The sequence below is a fragment of the Ovis aries genome, chromosome 7, assembly GCF_016772045.2.
Source record: "Ovis aries strain OAR_USU_Benz2616 breed Rambouillet chromosome 7, ARS-UI_Ramb_v3.0, whole genome shotgun sequence".
Lineage (NCBI taxonomy): Eukaryota > Metazoa > Chordata > Mammalia > Artiodactyla > Bovidae > Ovis > Ovis aries.
The window spans coordinates 59008962-59031668 of NC_056060.1; the positions used below are offsets into that span (position 1 = coordinate 59008962).

A 22707-nucleotide genomic window follows, 5' to 3' on the forward strand; every position below is an offset into this window, starting at 1 on the left:
GGAGCCCCCAAAAATAAAGTCTGACACTGTTTCCACTGTTCCCCCATCTATTTCCCATGAAGTGATGGGACCAGATGCCATGATCTTCGTTTTCTGAATGTTGAGCTTTAAGCCAAGTTTTTCACTCTCCTCTTCCACTTTCATCAAGAGGCTTTTTAGTTCCTCTTCACTTTCTGCCATAAGGATGGTGTCATCTGCATATCTGAGGTTATTGATATTTCTCCCGGCAGTCTTGATTCAAACTTGTGCTTCTTCCAGTCCAGCGTTTCTCATGATGTACTCTGCATATAAGTTAAATAAGCAGGGTGACAGTATACAGCCTTGACGTACTCCTTTTCCTATTTGGAACCAGTCTGTTGTTCCATGTCCAGTTCTAACTGTTGCTTATGCTGGAATCCTTGGTACATAGTCTGCTTCTGTGCTAAGTTATGCTTATGCATAAAAGATAATAACCATAGCTATATAAATGCTTTTTATTTGCCTCATTTTTAAAATGCTGGCTGAGTCTGCAGCTTATTTTAAGAATGATTTAACCAAATGAGAGAAAACAAGTGTGGCAAAATGTTGGAAAGGCATAGAGTTCTTTCCTGAGTTTCAAAGAGCAAATTTAATCAGAGAAGTGAGAAAATGCAGAAACAAAGGAAAGCAGTCAAACAAGACAAAATAATAGTAGTTTAGCCATAAAACAAAGTCAAGGTCTTTTAGTTCCACCTCAAGAATTATAGATAATATCCTGAGTCTTATCCTCCAGTAGTAGTGCATACACTAAAACTCCCACTGGTTGGGAATATGGATTCAAAAGTCCAGCAATAAAAATAAAATTTGCAAGAGATATGACTACAAGGTAAAACACTTTTTAAAGATCCAATTAATTAATTGTAGGCATATATGAATCAGTGTAATTTGATTACCAAATAGCTAATGAAATAGGTACAGCCTGTCTAGGACACAAGAATAACCACTCAGTGCACTTGTTAGACAACACCTAGAGCAGCATGTGAAAATAAGGGCAAAATAGTAAATAGACTGTAAACCTAGTTATCGTAATATTGACTCTCTCTGTGGAAATAGAATTTACTATTATCATGTTACTGTTTCATAGTTTGCATTAAGATTAATAGAATGGTTATCCCTATTTGACAAAGGAAGACCCTAATAGGTTAAGTAACTTGTCAGTTTCTCATAGTAAGTAATGGTGTTGAAACTTGAGACATACAAGAGTAATATGAGAAAATTCAAGTACACTGGATGCTCTGTCCTATTATGTCTGAAATATCTGTTTCATTTTCACATTTAACACACTTTTGCAGATCACATATTTCTATGTTTTAGTTTTGTTTTGTCATTTAAAATTTTTATTTAGTTTCCATTGTTTCTGTTAATAAAATCTTATCATTACTTCTTTGAAGGAAATGTATCTTTTTTCTCTGGTTGTTTTTAGTAATTTTTTTCCTTTATCTCTAGTGTTCTAGTATAATATACTTAAGTATGGTTTTCTTCATATTTGTACTTTATATTTGGAGTTTTTTTAGGGAAATTCTCCATCATTATCTCTTCAAATGCTGCTCCATCCCAATCTCACTGTCCTCTCCTTCAGGACTCCCATACCCCATGTATCTTATAAGGTTTATTAAAAAAAATTTAAAAAAAAAAAAAAAAAGGTTTTGTTTTCTCCATTCTGTGTTTATGTGTGTGTGTGTTTCAGTTTCGATATTTTCTTTGGACTTCCTTCAAGTTCATTAATCTTGTCTTCTGTTAAACACATTCAATGAATTTTTAATTTTAGTCATTGTACTTATTCAGTTCAGTTCAGTCACTCAGTCGTGTCCAACTCTTTGCGACCCCATGAATCACAGCACGCCAGGCCTCCCTGTCCATCACCAACTCCCAGAGTTCACCCAGACTCATGTCCATCGAGTGGGTGATTCCATCCAGCCATCTCGTTGTACTTATTAGTATGTACTTATCTATAAGTACATCTGTATGTAATTATAGATCCAGAATGGATCCTTTATTCAATTTTATACATCCTGATTATTAGTGTTATTTTCACCTGTTCTGTTCATCTTTTCTTTTAATTTATTGAGCATCTTTATAATGTCATTTTAAAGCCCTTTGTCTCTAAACTCCAATTTATGGATCATCTATGTGTCTCTACCTATCACGCACTTTGCTTGTCTTACACTCTTTTATTGTACATTAAGCATTGAGTATAAAGTAACTATAGACATTTAGACAATATTATTTTCCACCAGAGATGCCTCTTGCTTTTTCCAGTTAGCATGAGGGACTAAACACCATGCCTTAATCAGTGACTGAACTGGGTTACAGATGGAATACAGCTTTGACAAAATTCACTGAACTCTAGGTCTTCCCTGTTCTTTGGGCATGGTCTTCGTGGGTTTTTAATTAAGAACCTAGGAAGTCTTTATATCCTCAGCCATGAAATAGGGAGAGAGAGTTAATTCTATGCTTTGAATGTTTTGAGCTTATCTCTTTAACCTCCAATGACACATATCTTCAAAATCTGACATATTGTCCTAAGGGGGAAGACCAACCAGCTATTTGTGAAATGTTGTCTCCTAGCCACTGTCTAAGACCTGGAAGAAACTTTGTCCACCCTTTGAGAAGCTTCTAACCCAGCCCTGTCCCAGCCTTCCATAGCACAGCAGAACTCTGTAAATATCCCATGGTAAAAATTAGCTGTGGTGTACCTGGGGGTTGTCTTGATTTTATACCAGCCTACGTGATTGTTAAAGCTCTGATGGTTCATCTCTTCTCTAATAGAGTACTTACTGCATCCACCAGACCTGATTCTCAGTAGTACCCCAAATTAGTAGATGCTTTCAAGGGGTGAAATAACTGGAGGCCTGTCAGCTCACAAAGGAAGGGTTCTTCCCTCTCTGGAATTTCCACTTGTTCTGCCATTGTTTCCAGTGTCTTTTAAAATGACATTTTTGTCATTTACTCTGCTTTTTCTAATTATTAAAGTGGAAACATTGGTCTATCAGACCTACTACATCTGACTCAGAGTAAAAACCTCAAGTAGGTTATTTTAAAAGAATGTTTATCCTTCTCACACACATACAAAATAAATTCTCAGAACAAAACCTTCTAGAAGGTTAAAAATGAAGCAATGAGAAAAGATAATAATGGAAAAAGATAAAAGTATTCAGGAAAAGAAAGCTGATATAGTAATATTCATATCAGACAAATTAAAGGAACAAAGCACTAAAAGGAAGAGAGACTACCTACTGACAAATAATCCAACAGAATGTATTAATATAATATGTGAAGATGTCTATACCAAAAATATTGCCTAGAAACATAGCAAAAATGTTCAGACTCTCAAGGACGAGCTTACAATTTTTCATATAAAATCCGTAATACTTTAATTCTCCCCACTTAGATGATAATAGTTAAATCTGACAAAAAGTGTTAGTAAATAATATATATCAGGAAAACACTAGTGATTATGACATGTGTGTGTGAGAGAGAGAGAGGCTACATGCAATAACTCGACTGTCCATTCAAGTGTAGGTACAGATAGAACATTTCCAAAAATTTTCTGTATATTAAGTCAAAAATAAAATCCCAACAATATATAGATCTTACTAACCCTTCTTCTTCCCTTTTTACCTATCTACTGTAGTCAGTAGTTCTAGCTACTTCTTTGTATTCATCCCCAACTCCTTTGACAATTTGCCAACGAAAAATAATTAAAATAATTACAAATCATTCTCCATCTTTCCCATATCTGAAAGTGTACAGCTAAATGTACACAGAGAACACATTCAACCATGCTAACTATGTCTCATTTTTAATTCATAAGTACACAACTCCAACGGGCCTTAACTCTGTCAGGTAATCATACAATTTCCTCTAGTCCTTTATTTCTACTACTCATGAAGACTACTATTTCCCCCTTTTACCTTTTCATATCTCCAACACTCTCTCCCCTCTACTCAATTTCAGATAGTAATTTTGCTTCCTACTTCAATGAGAAAATTAAGACAATGAGAACTACTACAAACTCCCACCACCACGTATACCCAGTTACCAACATCATTTTACATATCCTCTGCTTTCCCAGGCTTCCCAGGTGGCACAGTGGTGACGAATCTGCCTGACAGTACAAGAAACATGAGAGACACAGGTTTGATCCCTGGGTTGGGAAGATCCCCTAGAATAGGAAATAGCAACCCACTCCAGTATTTTTGCCTGGAAAATCCCATAGACAGAGAAGCCTGGTGGGCTACCATCCATGTGGTCACAAAGAGTCAGACATGACTGAGTGAGCATGCATACTCTTTCCCTTCTATGTTCCTGTCTAAGGTCACCTTTGCGAAGCACTTCACAAACATAATGTTCACTTACTCTCCTAGTGATCCTATGAGACCAGTGTTCATGATACTATTTTACAGCTGAGGGTGCAGGTTCAAAGTCACATCACTAGAGAGTAACTGTTGCAACACCGTGTTACCTACCACCTTCTTACTCAAAAGGCAACTCCATGGACTATGGTATAGCATTACCAACACCTGTGGTGTTATTAAACCCCATACCTAACAACAAAATCAAAAACTGTATTTGAAAAAGGTCCCCACAATTATTTCCTTCAATGAAGAACACTAGCTGTCTGTGCCATTCTCTTCTTTCCCATGGATTTTCCACTGTAATATAATGGTACCAATTATGTTAATAATAAAATTTGTTCTTAGATCATATTGTAGTAGCACTCAGTCTTTCTCTCTAAGAAAATTTTATTAAGAATGACATGTCTTCCCAAGGTACTAACTAATTCAAACCTTCCATAAATTCTATTAGTGCTTTGTGGTCTTAAAAGGAAACTTCTGATGGTGTCTGTTCTCTTGGTATGATTGATTCCATTAAGTTTGAATTTTGTTAGTCTCAGTAGTCAGGATAGGAGCTTAGTGGTAGCAGATCAAAGAATTTGGAATTACCAGCCTTAAAAGAGCCAATTCTTATTCTAATCATTCATTTTAACTATTAATTTCTCATTCACATAGAAATCTTGGTTTGATTAAAAGCAGAAAGTAATTTTTCAAATTTGATCTTGCAATATGAGCTTTCTTTAAGACATATTGTTAGTGGTGAATGTTGATAATCCACCCATGGAAGAGGTTTGCGAGGCTAGAATTTTTTTTAATGGTGGAATAAAATGCTAGTTTCTTTGTTTAGGACAGAAGTCTAACTTACAGTAATTATTCTGATGGAAAGATTTTGGTGAAATGGTGGGGGACTGACACTGCGTCACTAGGACTTCTGCTAGCATTTTTCCCATTAGAGCACAATGACTCTAAACAAAGTAGAAATTATATGGGTGAACCACAGTACCCTTCATTTAACATGTACACTAAGAGGAAAACATAATGAACTCTTGCAAAAGTTTTATGCCTGCTACATTTGACCTCTCCATCCACATTTTGAATGAAGCATACGTATTTCATGTAAGTCATACATAACACTGACACCACCAAAATGTGAACTCTTTACCACTTTGATTTTATTATTTCAATGTTTTGATTTTTAACTAATAATACTGTAATTTATTCCTCTGTGGTAAAGGTAACTATACATTCCTTGGCTCCTCTTTTCTTCATGATTTTCATAGTGGTTGGGTTGGTCCATTCCTATTCATTTATAAAATTTATGATAATTTCAGATAATCAGGCTTATTAACAAGTTTATGACTTAAGGGGTAAAACCACATCACTAACATCATTTGTTAAGCAACTATAGTATTTAAATTAACTCATAATTACGGACCAATTATTTCAATCATCATCAAAGATTTGAGTTCAATGTATTATTTCCTGACAGAAACATAGTAAAAATCTGTTTACACTAGCATAACCGCTTCATCTTAATCTCCTTTGCTCTTTTTCTTCTTCATATTCTTAAAACAGTCCCTAAGGTAACACTTTCCTGCAACTAGGGTGGTCTCCTCAAAGTCCTGTTAAAATACCTTGTTACCCAACCTCAGCCCTATGTATATGCCATTGGCCTGAATTCTTTCTCCATGTCTGAATTCCTGCAAATCTGATCAGTTTTTAAGTGAGCTTTCTCTGATGGACTCATCCCACAAACAATCTCTAATTCATCCTTAAAGTTTTATTTCTGATACAATCTATTTGCCTCTTTATCTTATATTAACTTTTGAATAGATGTTGAATTTTTCACAAATATTACCTGCATATGTTTTATCAACCTACTTGATTACAGTTGGTTACTGAGGCCAGCAACTGTATACTTTTAATTTCTCTTGAAATTTGTAGTATTATTCACAAAGGCTGCAAAGAAAGCATTTCTTGAAGCAATGCATGAAAAATTGAATAAATGGAAAATGGGTTTAGGTTTAAGAAATCACATTTGTAGGATTTTTCTCCACTTGATGGAGGTAGATTAATTTAATCTATCTTCTCATGCCTTAATTCATATAATTTAAAATAGGGAACATAATTTAAACAAACTAAAAAAAATGTATAAAAGACCTCTTTTACACAGGAGGAAATTTAGACTCAACTGGAATGTGGGTCACTGGAGATTACATATACAGTTGTAATCAAATTCATTTTTTCACTGCCCAGAGCAAGTTGCAAATGCCATAATTATCTTCAAAGAGACTAGATATTTAGTCCTACCGCGTGCCTTGGAAGGATGAAAAGGTGAATACTTGTGAACACCTCAACTGATTAACACCCTCTCCTAAGAGAAGCTCTGTGTAACGTAATGAATGTTGTTGATATGTAAATACAGCCATATTTGAGTCTATAAGATTGCACTGTGTTCACCAAGGGCATATAAAGACAAAGTATAATCTGGTAAAAATGGATCTACAAGTGGCCAAGAAAATTCAGTTCTAATATATATCTCTTTGTCAGTCTACCTCAGCTCAAAAATATGTCTCAGATTTTCTAAAGAAATAGATAACACTCAATCACTCCTCAGTATTTTCTCTCAATGAATCTTTTACTAAGTATGAAGTAAGAGAATTTGTATTCATTTTCCTTAAAAAATGATGGTAGTGACAATATTGTCTAAAATCTACATAACCATTACAGGATGCCAGTTATGTGTGATTTGCCTATATGATCTCATTTTTATCCAGTTAACAAGTCTATAATTTAATCATTATTATCATTTCAAAATTATATTTCAAGGAACTGAAAGCTTAAAGAATTTTATTTGCCCAAAGTCACTTAGTTTTCCAGTGGCAGAGCTGATGTTTAAATCTGTGTCCATGTGTCTCCAAGGCTTAACTAATACACTACTCTGATTCAGGAATGCACATTAAGTTCACATGCACGTACTTCCGGCTACTGGAGCCACTCTTTTAGTGAATAGGAGAGGGAAATGCCTCGAAACGTCTCCCAGACTGTGACTGGAGTTGTCTTGGGAAGTACCTGCAGAAATAGCTTATGTATTTTTAGAACAAGTTTTGGAGTATGATTAAGGTCTTGAAATGCTCTGCCACCAGTGGAAAATTCACCATGAATTTAGCTGTGATATTTTTCAAATAAAAGCAAGAATCATGGTCTGAAAAGTAGAAACATTTATAGAATAACACATGCAAAATATTGTCCCAATAAATAAAAAATATTGTGTCAAAAGTAGCCACGATGACACAGTAAAAAGACCCTAAGCTCACCTCCTCTGAAAAGCACACCAAAATCACAACTATCTGCAGAACAGAACTGCCTCTATACCCATCCCTAGACACTGACCAGCCCACCAGAGGGTCTTGGCATTTATTGTGCATAGGATAAACATGAAGGTCCTTTTGTTTAAACTATCTGTTCATAACAACTAGAAGATAGGTTCAGTTCAGTTCATTCCAGCCGCTCGGTTGTGTCCAACTCTTTGCAACCCCATGGACTGCAGCACCCCAGGCCTCCCTGTCCATCACCAACTGCTGGAGTTTATTCAAACTCATGTCCATTTAGTTGGTAATGCCATCCAGCCATCTCATCCTCTGACGTCTCCTTCTCCTCCTGCCCCCAATCCCTCCCAGCATCAGGGTCTTTTCAAATGAGTCAGCTGTTCGCATCAGGTGGCCAAAGTATTGGAGTTTCAGCTTCAACATCAGTCCTTCCAGTGAATATTCAGGACTGATTTCCTTTAGGATGGACTGGTTGGCTCTCCTTGCTGTCCAAGGGACTCTCAAGAGTCTTCTCCAATACCACAGTTCAAAAGCATGAATTCTTCAGTGGTCAGTTTTCTTTATAGTCCAGCTCTCACATCCATACATGACTACTGGAAAAACAATAGCTTTGACGAGAAGGACCTTTGTTGGCAAAGTAATGACTCTGCTTTTTAATATGCTGTCTAGGTTGGTCATAACTTTTCTTCCAAGGAGTAAGCGTCTTTTAATTTCATGGCTGCAGTCACCATCTGCAGTGATTTTGGAGCCCCAAAAAATAAAGTCTGACACTGTTTCCCCATCTATTTCCCATGAAGTGATGGGACCAGATGCCATTATCTTAGTTTTCTGGATGTTGAGTTTTAAGCCAACTTTTTCACTCTCCTCTTTCACTTTTATCAAGAGGCTCTTTAGTTCCTCTTCACTTTCTGCCATAAGGGTGGTGTCATCTACATATCTGAAGTTATTGATATTTCTCAAGGCAATCTTGATTCCAGTTTGTGCTTCTTCCAGTCCAGCGTTTCTCATGATGTACTCGGCATAGAAGTTAAATAAGCAGGGTGACAGTATACAGCCTTGACATACTCCTTTTCCTATTTGGAACCAGTCTGTTCCATGTCCAGTTCTAACTTTTGCTTCCTGACCTGCATTCAGGTTTCTCAAGAGGCAGGTCAGGTAGTCTGGTATTGCCATCTCTTTCAGAATTTTCCACAGTTTATTGTGATCCACACAGTCAAAGGCCTTGGCATAGTCAATAAAGCAGAAATCGATGTTTTTCTGGAACTGTCTTGTTTTTTCAGTGATCCAGTGGATGTTGGCACTTTGATCTCTGGTTCCTCTGCCTTTTCTCAATCCAGCTTGAACATCTGGAAGTTCATGGTTCACGTACTGTTGAAGCCTGGCTTGGAGAATTTTGGGCATTACTTTTTTGCTAGCATATGGGATAAGTACAATTGTGTGGTAGCTTGAACGTTCTTTGGCATTGCCTTTCTTTGGGATTAGAATGAAAACTGACCTTTTCCAATCCTGTGGCGACCGTTAAGTAATATCACCTAAGTATGTATTTAAGAATAATTCAAAATAGAGCGTTTTTTATTTTTAATTATTCCTCCCAAAGAGAATATTTTTATTCATTTCTTATTTATCTTTTCAGTGTTCCTTTATACAAATGAAGGCAAGTGCAATAGATATTCTATCCCTTTTAAACTGAACATAGCGTATTGTATACTTTCAGTCAAGTAATATACTCTGTGTACTGTCCTGCAACTTACTTTCCTCACTTAATGATATAACCTCAAGATATCTTCACATCTGTACAGAGATGTTGCTCATTTCTTTTTACAGCTCATAGTATTCCAACAAATAGGAGTACCATGGCTTTTTCAACTGCACTTGACTATTAAATACATAGGTTGTTTATAATCTCTAAATTTTACAAATCATGCTATAATCATTAAACTTGTACATGTGTGTTTTTGTACTTGTGTAGGAGATTGTGAAGAATATATTCTTAGGGGAGGGATTACTAGGCAAAGAAAAAATGTCTGTGTTATTGATAGATATTGTCAAATTCCTCTCCATAATGGGTTGTATGTTTTTGAGCAAGTTTTAAAGTAGAGAAATTACATGGTTCATTACCTTTCTTGCCCATTCTAACTCCCAACTTAACCTAACTTTTGTTTCACTCTTAAAATACAGGTTCCTTGACAGCCAATTCTTTAATCTCTGCCAGAGACAAATGCCTAGTTGCCTCCAGTATTTCAAGCTAATATCGAATATCTTTTAATATCTAACACAAATAATCAATCCAAGTAACCTTCTTTAATTCTTTAAGGTTTGTCATCAACCTCACACACTATAGTCTAATTTGTCTACCTGGTAACTGGTAATAATTGTCAGTGCCAAGATCTAGTACAAACGTCTCAGATCACCTGCTTTCTCTGTTCTATATTGAGGTACCCTTAGTAACTAGCCTGTGCTTTTAGCCTGATTGACATGACTGATAAAATTATATAGTTCTCCTTTAAGATAAGAATCCCTATATACCCTCACGCATATTTATGCTGGTTACAAAAAAAAAAAAAATTACCAAGTCTTTCCTTATCTGGGTGTGTTGTCAGTATATGGAAAAGGTGGCCTTTGACATGCCAAGGTCCAAACCTCCTATTCCCCTTAACTAGAGGGTCATGAAAAGAGCTCTGAACTCAGAAGCAAAAGCCCTAGGTCCGTATCCTCTTCCTCTACTCTCAATAAATGGTAGGGTAAGACTTAGAGCAAGACTTAATCTTAGAAAAAGTTGTAGAGTTTCCTGCACTTTAGTTTTCTCATCTGTAATTTGTGGGAAATTTAGTTAGCTCATAATATGGTTTATGAGGACAGCATGAAATAGTGTAAGTGAATAAATTTGAAAACTCTAAATCCCTATTAAGTAAAATGAGATGGAATATTCATTTCCTCTGACTGGGGCATGCGTGCATGCTCTGTTGACTCTTTGGGGACTCCATGAACTGTAGCCCGCCAGGCTCCTCTGTCCATGGAATTTTCCAGGCAAGAATACTGGGGTGGGTTGTCATTCCCAACTCCAGGGATCTTCCCAACCCAAGGACTGAACCTGCATTTCCTGCTCCCGCATTGGCAGGCAGATTCTTTACCACCTGGGAGCCTAGATTGACTGGAGCAAGCTATTATGTAACAATATCCTAACCTAAAGAACAGAATTTAAGAAATTTTTTTGTTTATTTGTTTTAGCTATAGACTTCAATATGAAAATTTTACAGAACCCCAAAGCATATACAACACCTGCATTCAAGGAAGAATCAAGACCACCAAAACTACCAACAAAGGTTTGAAGTATAATGATCATAAAAAAAAAAAGTTCTCTTTAAATTTTCAGTATAATTAATTCAACAGTTTCACATGGACAATGTAGGTTATTATACTCTTGATATGTATTTGAGAAAAACTGATCAGAAGAGACTTATTAGGGAGACTAACCGTAATATCGCTAAGTTGTGTTTATTTCTGAAACTATCCTCATCTCTCAAGAAAAAGAATAATGTTTATCTTTTCCTCATAATTCTGGCACTGCTTCTACTTGGGCTGACATACACACATAGCTGTGACCTGAAAAACCATCAGTCAAAGTTGTAGACAAAACATCAAAGGAGTTTTCAACAGTGATTGACCTGTCCCTACCACTTAAACCATGGTACTGGAATAAATGACCACATGTAGGTATTGTTACTCTTCAATCTTGAATGCTTGCTTTCTCCACAGTTTTAAAGGTGCCTCCAAAATAGAGATCCTATGGACTTGCTACCTTGTGTTGCTTTAGCCCAAATTTGATGAGACTGTTGGCTTGAACTTCTGAATTTGATCTCTTAATTTGTTGGCCAGTTAAGTTTTAAATCTGTTTCAGTCTTTATTGACAAAATTTGGTCTGAATTATCTGGTTAAGTCTATTATTTTAAATTTTAAATTATGCCTATAAAAATCACTTTATGAAAGTCATATTCATATATTTCCAGGTCTTAAATAATCCAGGTATGTAGAATCTCTTCCAAATGTCACAGTCCTGCCAAGGATGTTTTGCTGGTGCCTAGGATAGAAATTGGTGACCTCTGAGAGTCAGGTTGATGTAGATGGCAATAGTGCACCATCTTGGCTGCAGGGGATGGGAGAGCAGGGGAGGAGATGGAAGTAGAGGAGGAGGGCAGTGTTGGTAGATTTCAAAATCAGGAAAGTATGATAGAAATTGTATAGTTGATCTTCAACAGCGCTAAAAATGGTCTTTCATACTTTGTTTACAAGTTGGAGAAATATGGATGGAGGGATTTATAACTGACCAAATGACCTTTCTTCAGATGACACTTTAAAAGCTAGAAAGCAAATGGCAGTTATGTCTTTGGCAGTACACCATATTGCTGCCATATCATTCACACATTTTATTGACAACTTTGATGAAAATATGGTTGCCATTTTTATTAGCTATGTAGAAGTCATAAAACTTGGAAGAATTATGAATGACCAAAAGTTTGCAACAGGCTGGAATAACAGACCTGAACTTAGAAGATAAACTGTTACTGTGGAAAAAGTATAAAGGTCCAAAATTATAACTTCCTAAGTGTAGAATAATAAAGCCTTGACTTGGAGGCATCTGAAAAGATTTGGGAATCACTTTCAACAGTAAGCTCTCTATATGTCAAAAGTAGAATGTCATTGATCCCAAAATCTACTGTATTCATGGGCTGTCTAAACATATGTGCTGATTGGACAAAGATTGTGCATTATGTTCATTTTGGAGCCCTACATTGTAAAAGGGTGTAATAATCAAGATAATAAAGCGCTCTGAAACCATAATGTTTGAGCAATTGCCAAAATATGTAAAGATGTTTCCACTAGAAAAGATGAGACTGGAGCCCATAATAACTGTTTTCAAATATGTAAAGAGCTACAGTAGATTAGATTAGTAGCAGGATTAGACTTTTTCTATGTGGCTCAAAAAAGTTTTTACTAATACATACTAAAAAGTTTTACTTTTACCAATAAGTAAAAGCTTTACAGAGACATGTTTCAGTTCAATGGAAACAAAAGTTTTCTAAGCACTTTTTTTTTCTAAGTGTCCAACTCTTTCTTTGTGGTCTGCAGCCCACAAGGCTCCTCTGTCCATGGGATTCTCCAGGATAGAATATTCAAGGGGATTTCCATTCCTTTCTCCAGAGGATCTTCCCTACCCAGGGATCAAGCCGGAGTCTCTGGCATTGCAAGCAGATTCTTTACCATCTGAGCTACAAGGAAGTCCTTCTATGCACCAGTGTCATCCAAATGCTGAATGAGTGCTTATGGGTTCCCAGTGTCCATATGAGCATAGACAGTACACACTTTCAAACCTCAAAATCAAAGCTTAGCTTTCTATCCACTATTAGCAATTATCGTTTAGTAAACTAACAGAAAAGCAGATGGCTGAAACCATTCCTTGGACTTCCTAGTTCATCCTTTGTGACCCTTCCAAAGTTCATTGGATTACATGGTTCTTCAAATTTAGTACTAAATTGACTTTGGCTATAAAAGTTTTGTTTTCACTTCAGTTCAGTTCAGTCACTCAGTCATGTCCGGCTCTTTGCGACCCCATGAATCACAGCACGCCAGGCCTCCCTGTCCATCACCAACTGCTGGAGTACACTCAGACTCACGTCCTTCGGGTCAGTGATGCCATCCAGCCATCCAGTCCTCTGTCGTCCCCTTCTCCTCCTGACCCAATTCCTCCCAGCATCAGAGTCTTGTCCAATGACTCAACTCTTCGCATGAGGTGGCCAAAGTACTGGAGTTTCAGCTTGAGCATCATTCCTTCCAAAGAAATCCCAGGGCTGATCTCCTTCAGAATGGATTGGTTGGATCTCCTTGCAGTCTAAGGGACTCTCAAGAGTCTTCTCCACACCACAGTTCAAAAGCATCAATTCTTTGGTGCTCAGCCTTCTTCACAGTCCAACTCTCACATCCATACATGACCACAGGAAAAACCATAGCCTTGACTAGATGGACCTTTGTTGGCAAAGTAATGTCTCTGCTTTTGAATAAGCTATCTAGGTTGATCATATCCTGATATGAATTGTCATCGGGACAACAGTGGGATTACAATAGTCCCACCATTTGAAGTAATTTTGGAGCACCTATGAATGAATACAGTGAAAAATTGACCATAAGCAAAAGAAATATGAGAATTTTATATATCAGTTAAAACAAATGAGAAAAAAAGTTTTTCCGCATAGGAAATGGAATCAACAATAAATCTCTCATCTAGGAATTACAAAAACTGAGGAAAGACAACATATGAGTAGTTGCTATACTTACCTTGTATTCTACAAGAAGTCAATAGTAGAATATTGAAGCAATTATAATTATGGTGATTGTCTCCCTGGCACAGAATTCATGGTCGAAGTTTCTTTCATCAGCACTTTGATGGGCTTCTGGCCTCCATTGTTCTGATGAGAAGTCACCTGTTAACTTTTGGGGGTTCTCTTATATGTCATTTTTCTCTTGCTGTTTTTGAAATTTTTCTGTTGTCATTTTTAACACTTTTGACTATGATACATCCAGATGTGACTGTATCCTACTTGGAGTTAAGTTTCTAGGATGTGTTTTTTTAAAACTTGGAAAGTTTCAGTCATTATTTCTTCATATTTTTTCCTATCCCTTTTTCTGGGGTTATGCTCATTTTTCTCTTTCTGTTCTTCAGATAGAATGATCTCTATTGGCCTGTCTTCATGCTAAAGACTACCAGAGCCTTACAACACACACTCATAGGCTCATAAGCACTTTCATTAAGAAGAATGCCTTGCAAAATTTCCCTTTGTTTTAATACACCAGATAATAATTGTATTTATAGTTATAATGCAGATATATTTAATTTATAGTTCTTTAAAAATACACAAAAGTAATAATTGACTCTTCTTTTTTTTTTTTTTCCTACCCCTTGCAGTCACATTATATCAGTAGTGGTCCAGAGTTTCACCGTGTTCTCTTCAATATTGGAGGTCAGAGTCCACTGATTTTATATTATCTTAAAATGCATGAGGTAGCTGGTATTTCCAAAGCCCCTAGACAAATCAGGATTAAACTCACTGAAATACTGAAAGAACCATATCCTTTTTAAGCTTTGCTTTAATGTGATCTATCTCCAAAATATTCAAAACTTTTAGCTTTTTTTAATGTCTCAGTTAAGAAAAAAAAATTTTTATTGTCTTTTATAACTAATGCTCTATTTAGCATTGAATTACATTCACAACTTTCATAGCATGTTTGGGTAAAAGTATTTTCTCTTTTAGATCTATGGCTGTGATTTTGCATGTAAGAGAAATAAAACAAACATAAAACTCAGGAACTTAAAAAACTGGTATGTTTAGCTCGTTAGTAAAGTGTTCCATTTCAAACATTTGTCAGAACTGTGGGTCATGGGCTTCTAGATTTCTCCAGAAGAAAGTTTCAGACATAGCTTAGCTGTGTAATCCTTTGTTCAACTGAATATTTCTTAGCTTAATGTATAAAAATATATCAGTTAGCCAAAAAGTTCTTTTCGGTTTTTCCTTTTTTTTTAAATCCCAAACACACTTTTTGGCCAACCCAACAATTTAATGAAGTTGGAGCTCTTTGGTTGCAGCAGGGGTGTCTGTTTACATTCTTGTCCGCCTTCTGTGTAACCGATTTTTGCCCAGGTCTCACTAGGGACATGGATGAACACACAGGGATATAGTAAATGGTCTCTAAACTGGGGTATATACAACTCTGGGTGGAAATATATATATTATATCTATTTATATCTTTAAAAATAAAAAAGAAATTATACTTGACTAATATTTAGAAGACAAGTACCCTCACTCAGTTGACATTTCAGTTTTCACTCTACTGTATTGAGGGATAATAATGACATCTTTGCTCTTATGTTATTGTCTGAGGTTCACAATTTATTGCTGTTTTCTTTGGATGGTTAAGCAGAGTTATAGATCATATCATGTAATTTAACTAAATTAACACTTACTAGTGGACCAATAGCTTTAAACATTTCCCTGAAAAGAAACTTTGGATTGATGGTAATATTTATAATGCAAGACTATTAAAAAAAAAAAAAGACTGAATGATATTTCCCCTATTTCTTGAAGGAGCTCCTTTTCAGTCACACTGAGAGACAAAATTAGTGGTGATCCAATCAGTTCTGCTGAGACATAGGCCAAAAAAATAAAAATTTTCAAAAGCATCAATTGAAATATGGATAGACATCATTGTTACAACAATGAGCCTAGCCCTAAATATACATTGTACTTTTCAAAATTAGCAAATAATAGTATGATGCCAGTTTAATTTGCAAGGCATTTATAAACTATATAGACCTCAATACAAATCTCTATAATTTGAGGATAAAAGGTTCAGTGTACCATTAATAAATATCATGTTAAATTTTATTTTTAAATATTTTATTTCATCTCACTTTTCTATTTGTAGATGGCATCTTTTATAATATGACTAATATATTAATACAGATTGATATGTGTATAATTTCTAAATTTTAAATTATACCTATAAGGGTGTGTGCTCACATAGCTTTTACTCATAGGATACATGATCCTAGAAGTGTGGAGAACACTGCTCTAGCAGATTCTGAGGATTCTTTGTAGGACACTTCTCCCATATTTCAGTCCAGATAATCTCCAGAGTCTCACTGACCACAGGGAGATAGAATTAACTTGGATGACTCTGGAACACAAGGAGAAAGGCAAACTAGAGAACTAATTCAGTCTGTTCTGAGACTTGTAATTTAAGGATGCTCATCAATCTTGAATTATTCAAACTAATGTTTAAAATTCAAAATTTTTAAATGTTTAGAAGTGAAACTTGAAAGATATCTAAAACCATTCATAATAGATTATTTTTATTTTTAGCTAATTTTTATTGTGATTGTAAAAAATGTCTCTATTTATATTTCTGATGGGTATGGATTTGTCAAACAGCAATACAAGGTTTCATAACAACAATTTACTGAGAATGTGGGAAGAGTGTAAGTATGGGTTGAGATGGGAAAAGCACAAAATGGATATCTACAACATGAAACCATTTAGGAGAGTATTTCATTTCCTAAAGATCTGAAAGAAATCACCACTCAGAAAATGTCAGCTATGGACAAAATTAATTTAAAAAGATACGTACCACTTCAGTGTTCATAGCAGCACTATTTACAATAGCCAAGACATGGAAACAATCTAAATGTCCATCTACAGATGAATGGCTGAATAAAATGTGGTACACATACATAATGGAATATTACTCAGCCATAAAAAAGAAATGCCATTTGCAGCAACATAGATGGACCTAGAGCTTATCATGCCAAGTGAAATAAGCAGAAAGACAAATGCCATATGATATCATTTGTACATTTAAAGTATGACACAACTGAACTTACCTGTGAAACAGAAACAGACTCGGAGACATAGAGAATAGACTGTGGCTGCCGGGGGTGGTGGGGGATGGATGGGGAGTTTGGGATCAGCAGATGTCAACTATTATATACTGAATGGGTAAACAACAGAATCCTGCTGTATAGTAAGGGAATTATATTCAATATCCTGTGATAAACCATAATGGAAAAGAATATGGAAAAATGTGTATATATGTATAACTAATCACTTTGTAGAAATTAATACAACATTAAAAATAAACTACACTTCAAAAAAACAAAATTTTTTAAGAAAAGAAAGTAACTGACTTTCCATAATGCTTTCTGAGCTTGTAAAATGTAATACCTGCTGAAAAGAAAAAATATTCCTATATCTAATGATGAACAAAATGATAATGATACCTTACATTCATCAGCACTTTACAGTGTTTCAAAGCATATATTGACTCTCTCTACGTATTATTATGAGAAATGGTAAAACTCCTGTGACAGTGGGAAGAGCAGGTACTCATACAGCCACTTTACAAATGAGGAAGTCAAAGCTCGAGGGTGAGTAGCTTGCCCAGGTGATTCATGCAGGAGAGCTGGCAACAGTCTGCTGTTCTGCTACTTGCCTGACATGACAGTCCAGGCTGGTGGTCGGCGACACAGCCCAGTAATGTTTTCAACAAGATCTTTATTTTAACATGTTTTTCCTTTAAAAACATGTTTTTCCTTTTTTGTTGTTTTGGGTTTTTTTTAACTTTTAATTTTATATTGGGTTATAGCTGATTAACAATTTTGTGGTAGTTTCAGGTGGACAGCAAAGGGACTCAGCCATACATATACACGCATCCATTCTCCCCCAACTCCCCTCCCATCCAGGCTGCCACATAACATTGAGCAGAGCTCCCTGTGCTATACAGTAGGTCTTTGTTGATTATCTACTCTAAATATAGCAGTGTGTACATGTCAGTAATTTTTTTTAATTGAAGTATAGTTGATTTTTACAATGTTATGTTAAAACCAAGATCGTGGTAGCTGCTAATGAAATGTGTGTCCAGATTTCTTATATCTGTGATGACTGTACGATCATTATCTTTCTCCTGAAAGTTTACATTTACAGCTATTTATTTACATTTATATTTACAGCTATTCAGAATTTAGAATATTTTGTATTAGTTTTCTCTGGGCTTATTGGAGTCCTCTGGCTTTTCTGAAGTGGAAAAATAACACTCTGCAGTAAACGCATCTATTCAGAGTGAAGGAGTAGGAGATAGTAGAGAAAGTGGAGGAGATAAATAACAAAAACAAAAAAAAGACAAATATAATTCATCATGTTTGGGATTGGCAGACTCTAAAATGGTCCTCAGTGGTTCCCGCCTTCTGTTTTATGCCCTTGTGTAATTATTTCCCATTGGGTATGGGCTGAACCTGTGACTTGCTTCTAACAAATAGAATATAGCAAACATAATGAAATGTCACCTTTGAGATTCAGCTACAAAAAGACTGACATCAGTCCTACTCAGCCTTTCTTGCTTGCTCTTTTGGAGCCCTCTGGGAGAAACCAGCTACCAAGTTGCGAGCTGTCCTGTGGAGACTCCCCAGAGGCAGGAAAGTGTCAGCAAGAAACTGAGACCCTGTTATTTGGACCCTAAGTGTAGTGGGAAATAACATATTTTTATTGCAATTTAAAGGCCCTATTAAAATGCAAAAAAAAAGAAAACAAGAAACTGAGACCCTTAGTCCAACAACCCTTGAGGAAGAAAGTCTTGCCAATAATCACATGAGTGAGCCTAGAAGCAGCTTCTCCTTCATTTGTTCCTGAGATCACTGCAGCCCTTGCCATAGCTTGATTGCAGCCTGTGAGGGACCCTGAGCCTGAAGTATCCAGCTGAGCTGTGCCCAGATTCCTGACCTGCAGAAGCTATCCAATAATAAATGTTTCTTGTTTTATGCTGCCAAATTTCAGGATAATTTGGCAATGGATAACTCACAGTGTTTGAGCAAAAGTCTGATTTAGACAAATGTCTTCAATAATTTTATAGCCCCTATATACCTCAATCCAAATATTTATCACCTCGTAGTGTAACCATTTCTCTACTTGTTTTTCTCACCCAATAGAGAATAAAGAATTATTTGCCTCCATATCCTTGACACAAGAAAAAAAAAGTATCTTAAAATAGGTATTAAATAAATGTCTGATGGGTGGGTATATAACAGTTTTATATAAAGATAAGACCAAATTTCTTTTTATTTTTTTGACAAAATTTGACATTATTGTTAAAATTAAGAAAGTTAGAGGATAGAGATAGAAATTTAGGAGTCATTAGTCCAAAGTTACTCTTTGAAATTGTCATTATAAAATGTTTTTTAAGCTTTATTAAAAAGTTACTGTTTACCAAGTTACTGTATACCAAGCACTGTTTCTAAGTACTTTACATATATTAACTCATTTAATTATCCTGTTAACTTCTGAGATAATTACTATTATTGTCCCTAGTTTACAGATAAGGAAACTGAGGCACTGGAAAGTTAGATAATTTGTCTGAGGACACCAGAGTAAGTGATAACACTTGGAGTCTATCCTTGACAACCTGGCTTCTGAGCCAATGCACTCAAAAACTCTGGTGCTGAATTGTTTACCCAGGGGGCATGTATAATCCCAGAAGATAAGACCATATTCTAGTCTCATAGACTTAGAGAACAAAGTTATGGTTAGCAAGAGGGAAGGGGTATGGATGGATTAACAGCTTGGAACTGACATGTACATACCGCTATGTTTAAAAGAGATAACAAACAAGGACCTGTATATTTAAAAGAGATAACAAACAAGGAAATGCTGTTCAGTATTCTATATTAACCTAAATGGGAAAAATATTTGAAAAAGAATAAATACAAGTATATGTATAACTGAATCACTTTGCTCTACATTTGAAATTAACACAACATTGTTAATCAACTGTGCTCTGGTATAAAATAAAAATGAAAAAAAACATATTCTAGGCTTTTAAAAATAATCACAATTATGGTTTGGGAGAGGGTTGGTAAGAGGGAGAGAAGCCAACAGAAGACAAAAGAAAAGAGATGCCTTGATAATGTTGTCATATTTGAGAATATATAGTTAATTCAAACTTCTACAGCTGGTCCTGTATTAAATAACTTTTATAGTTTTTCCTTCAGACATATAAGATTGCATGATTGAGCACATTCTATTTCAAAATGCTTTATTTCTTTAGAAACAAATTCTCTTTTTCCACTCATTAAAAATCAGTTTTATCAGGACTCACAGAGAGATTTATCCTGCCATACTTTCAAATGGATATCTCGAACATATTCTCCTTCCAACCAGTTCATAAAGACTGCATTTCAGTGGAGGTTCATGCATGGCATCCATATTCATTTTTCTCATTACTTAGCTTTTTCAGTGAAGTATAGTTGATTCACAGTATTGCATTAGTTTCAGCTATGCAGCAAAGTGATTCAGTTTTACATATCTATATTCATTTTTTTCAGATTATTTTCCCTTATAAGTTACTACAAAAGTGATTCTTATGACACACTTTTCAACTAAATTCAGAACAACATGATATTTGATCAGTATGCAATTTTAAAATCAGAGTCTCGTGGACCAGATCCATTTGGTCTGGTTCATTTGTTTAAAAATAAACAACATCACAGGTAATATTTCTTTTGACTCAGAATGATTTGCTAAAGCCATAAAAGAGAAGATGAAGACTGCCTTCTTGTCAGTGTCTCAGGGCCCACATATGAACACTGAGAAGACTGGAGGTGTGTCTAGAAGAGCAGGGAGGAGGGAGCGTGATCATACGCCACAAGGTGCTGTGGGTTCTGACATGATTTTAGACTGGAGATGCATCTAGAGGAGGAGGGAGGAGGGAGCGTGAGCATACGTCACAAGGTGCTGTGGGTTCTGACATGATTTTAGACTGGAGATGCATCTAGAGGAGGAGGGAAGAGGGAGCGTGAGCATACGTCACAAGGTGCTGTGGGTTCTGGCATGATTTTTAGTGAATATTTATAAGGAAAATTATCAACTTTTTTACTAGATAATATACATTAATCATTGCTAGTAGAAAATTTAAATTTTTTAGTGAATGATCTTTGAATTTCTCTTTTTTTTATGTGACTGCTTAATACTAGTGTTTTGAGTAAAACAGAAAAGGAAAACTGACTTCTAGGACCCAGAGCTGAATGTGTAGTATGTTTTCAAACTGGGAAGAATCTTGTGCAAAATGTATTTGGAGCTCCTAGTTTTCCCTTCTCACATTTGTCTGCATTTTTATAGATTACCTCAACTCTTTTATGTTTAAAATAACTATTAGAATTTTGAGTATTTTTTAGTTTATTTTTTAGTTTCCAGTAAACTAAACTCTTAAGTCTAATAATTATTTTACATGTGAAACAAATATTATTTTTTTAAAAAGAAACTCAAAAACAAGATATTGAGTCTCATTAAAAAGTAAAGTCTATAGGCTGTATCTGTATTTCTAACCTGAGTTTATAATGTTCATTCACATTTTGGTGCAGTTTGGGAAAAATCTGAACTCAATGCAATGTCATGATGAGTGTTTTGTCTTACTATCAACACATGCTGCCACCACCACACATTTCTACAGACTAAAATGTAAAAACTATGAAGAGGCAGGTGATTAAACTACAGTTAAAACTAATACAGGATATATTCATATCAACATTTATCTCAGCATAAAATAAAACTTATACAAAGAAACCATTTGTGGTGAATTATCTATGATGGGGGAGATTCAAATAGTCAATGGGGGGAAAAAGAAACCCTGAGACTCATAGTAGATCACCAGTTATGTATAACTCGCCATTTACACAGAATCTAGTGGGAAATTCCTTAGAGCCATGTGCAATTCCTTTTTACTTTTATTCATAAAAAAACTTCCAATAATCTTGATCACAAGTGCACATATAGATTGTTTATCACTAATATGTGACTAACAATTTGTGTGTCATTACTAAAAGTTACTATGAATTGTATCTTTCAAGTCAGTTCGTTTCAGGTAAATTAACATATATTAAGGACCTGGTTAGTTCCAGAAGGTCTTACAGGTCTTCATAGAACCATTCAACTTCAGCTTCTTCAGCGTTACTGGTTGGGGCATAGACTTGGATTACTGTGATATTGAAGGGTTTGCCTTGGAAACGAACAGAGATCATTCTGTCATTTTTGAGATTGCATCCAAGTACTGCATTTCAGACTCTTGTTGACCATGATAGCTACTTCAATTCTTCTAAGGGATTCCTGCCTGCAGTAGTAGATATAATGGTCATCTGAGTTAAATTCACCTATTGCAGTCCATTTTAGTTTGCTGATTCCTAGGATGTCAACATTCACTCTTGCCATCTCCTGTTTGACAACTTCCAATTTGCCTTGATTCATGGACCTGACATTCCAGGTTCCTATGCAATATTGCTCTCTACAAGACCTTTTAGAACTAACACCCAAAAAAGATGTCCTTTTCCTTATAGGGGACTGCAATGCAAAAGTAGGAAGTCAAGAAATACCTGGAGTAACAGGCAAATTTGGCCTTGGAAAGTGGAAAGAAGCAGGGCAAAGGTTAATAGAGTT

The 22707-nt window shown here is 35.6% G+C and overlaps 1 protein-coding gene across 1 annotated transcript in view; it reads left to right on the forward strand.

Annotated features, from left to right (window-relative positions):
- Positions 1–22707, forward strand: part of FAM227B (family with sequence similarity 227 member B) — a 216494-nt gene that overhangs the window by 169419 nt on the left and 24368 nt on the right. Inside the window, exons 12-13 of the mRNA XM_042252494.2 lie at positions 10913–11007; positions 14643–14805. Coding sequence (XP_042108428.1) covers positions 10913–11007; positions 14643–14805 — 258 coding nt within the window. The remainder of the gene's footprint in view (positions 1–10912; positions 11008–14642; positions 14806–22707) is intronic.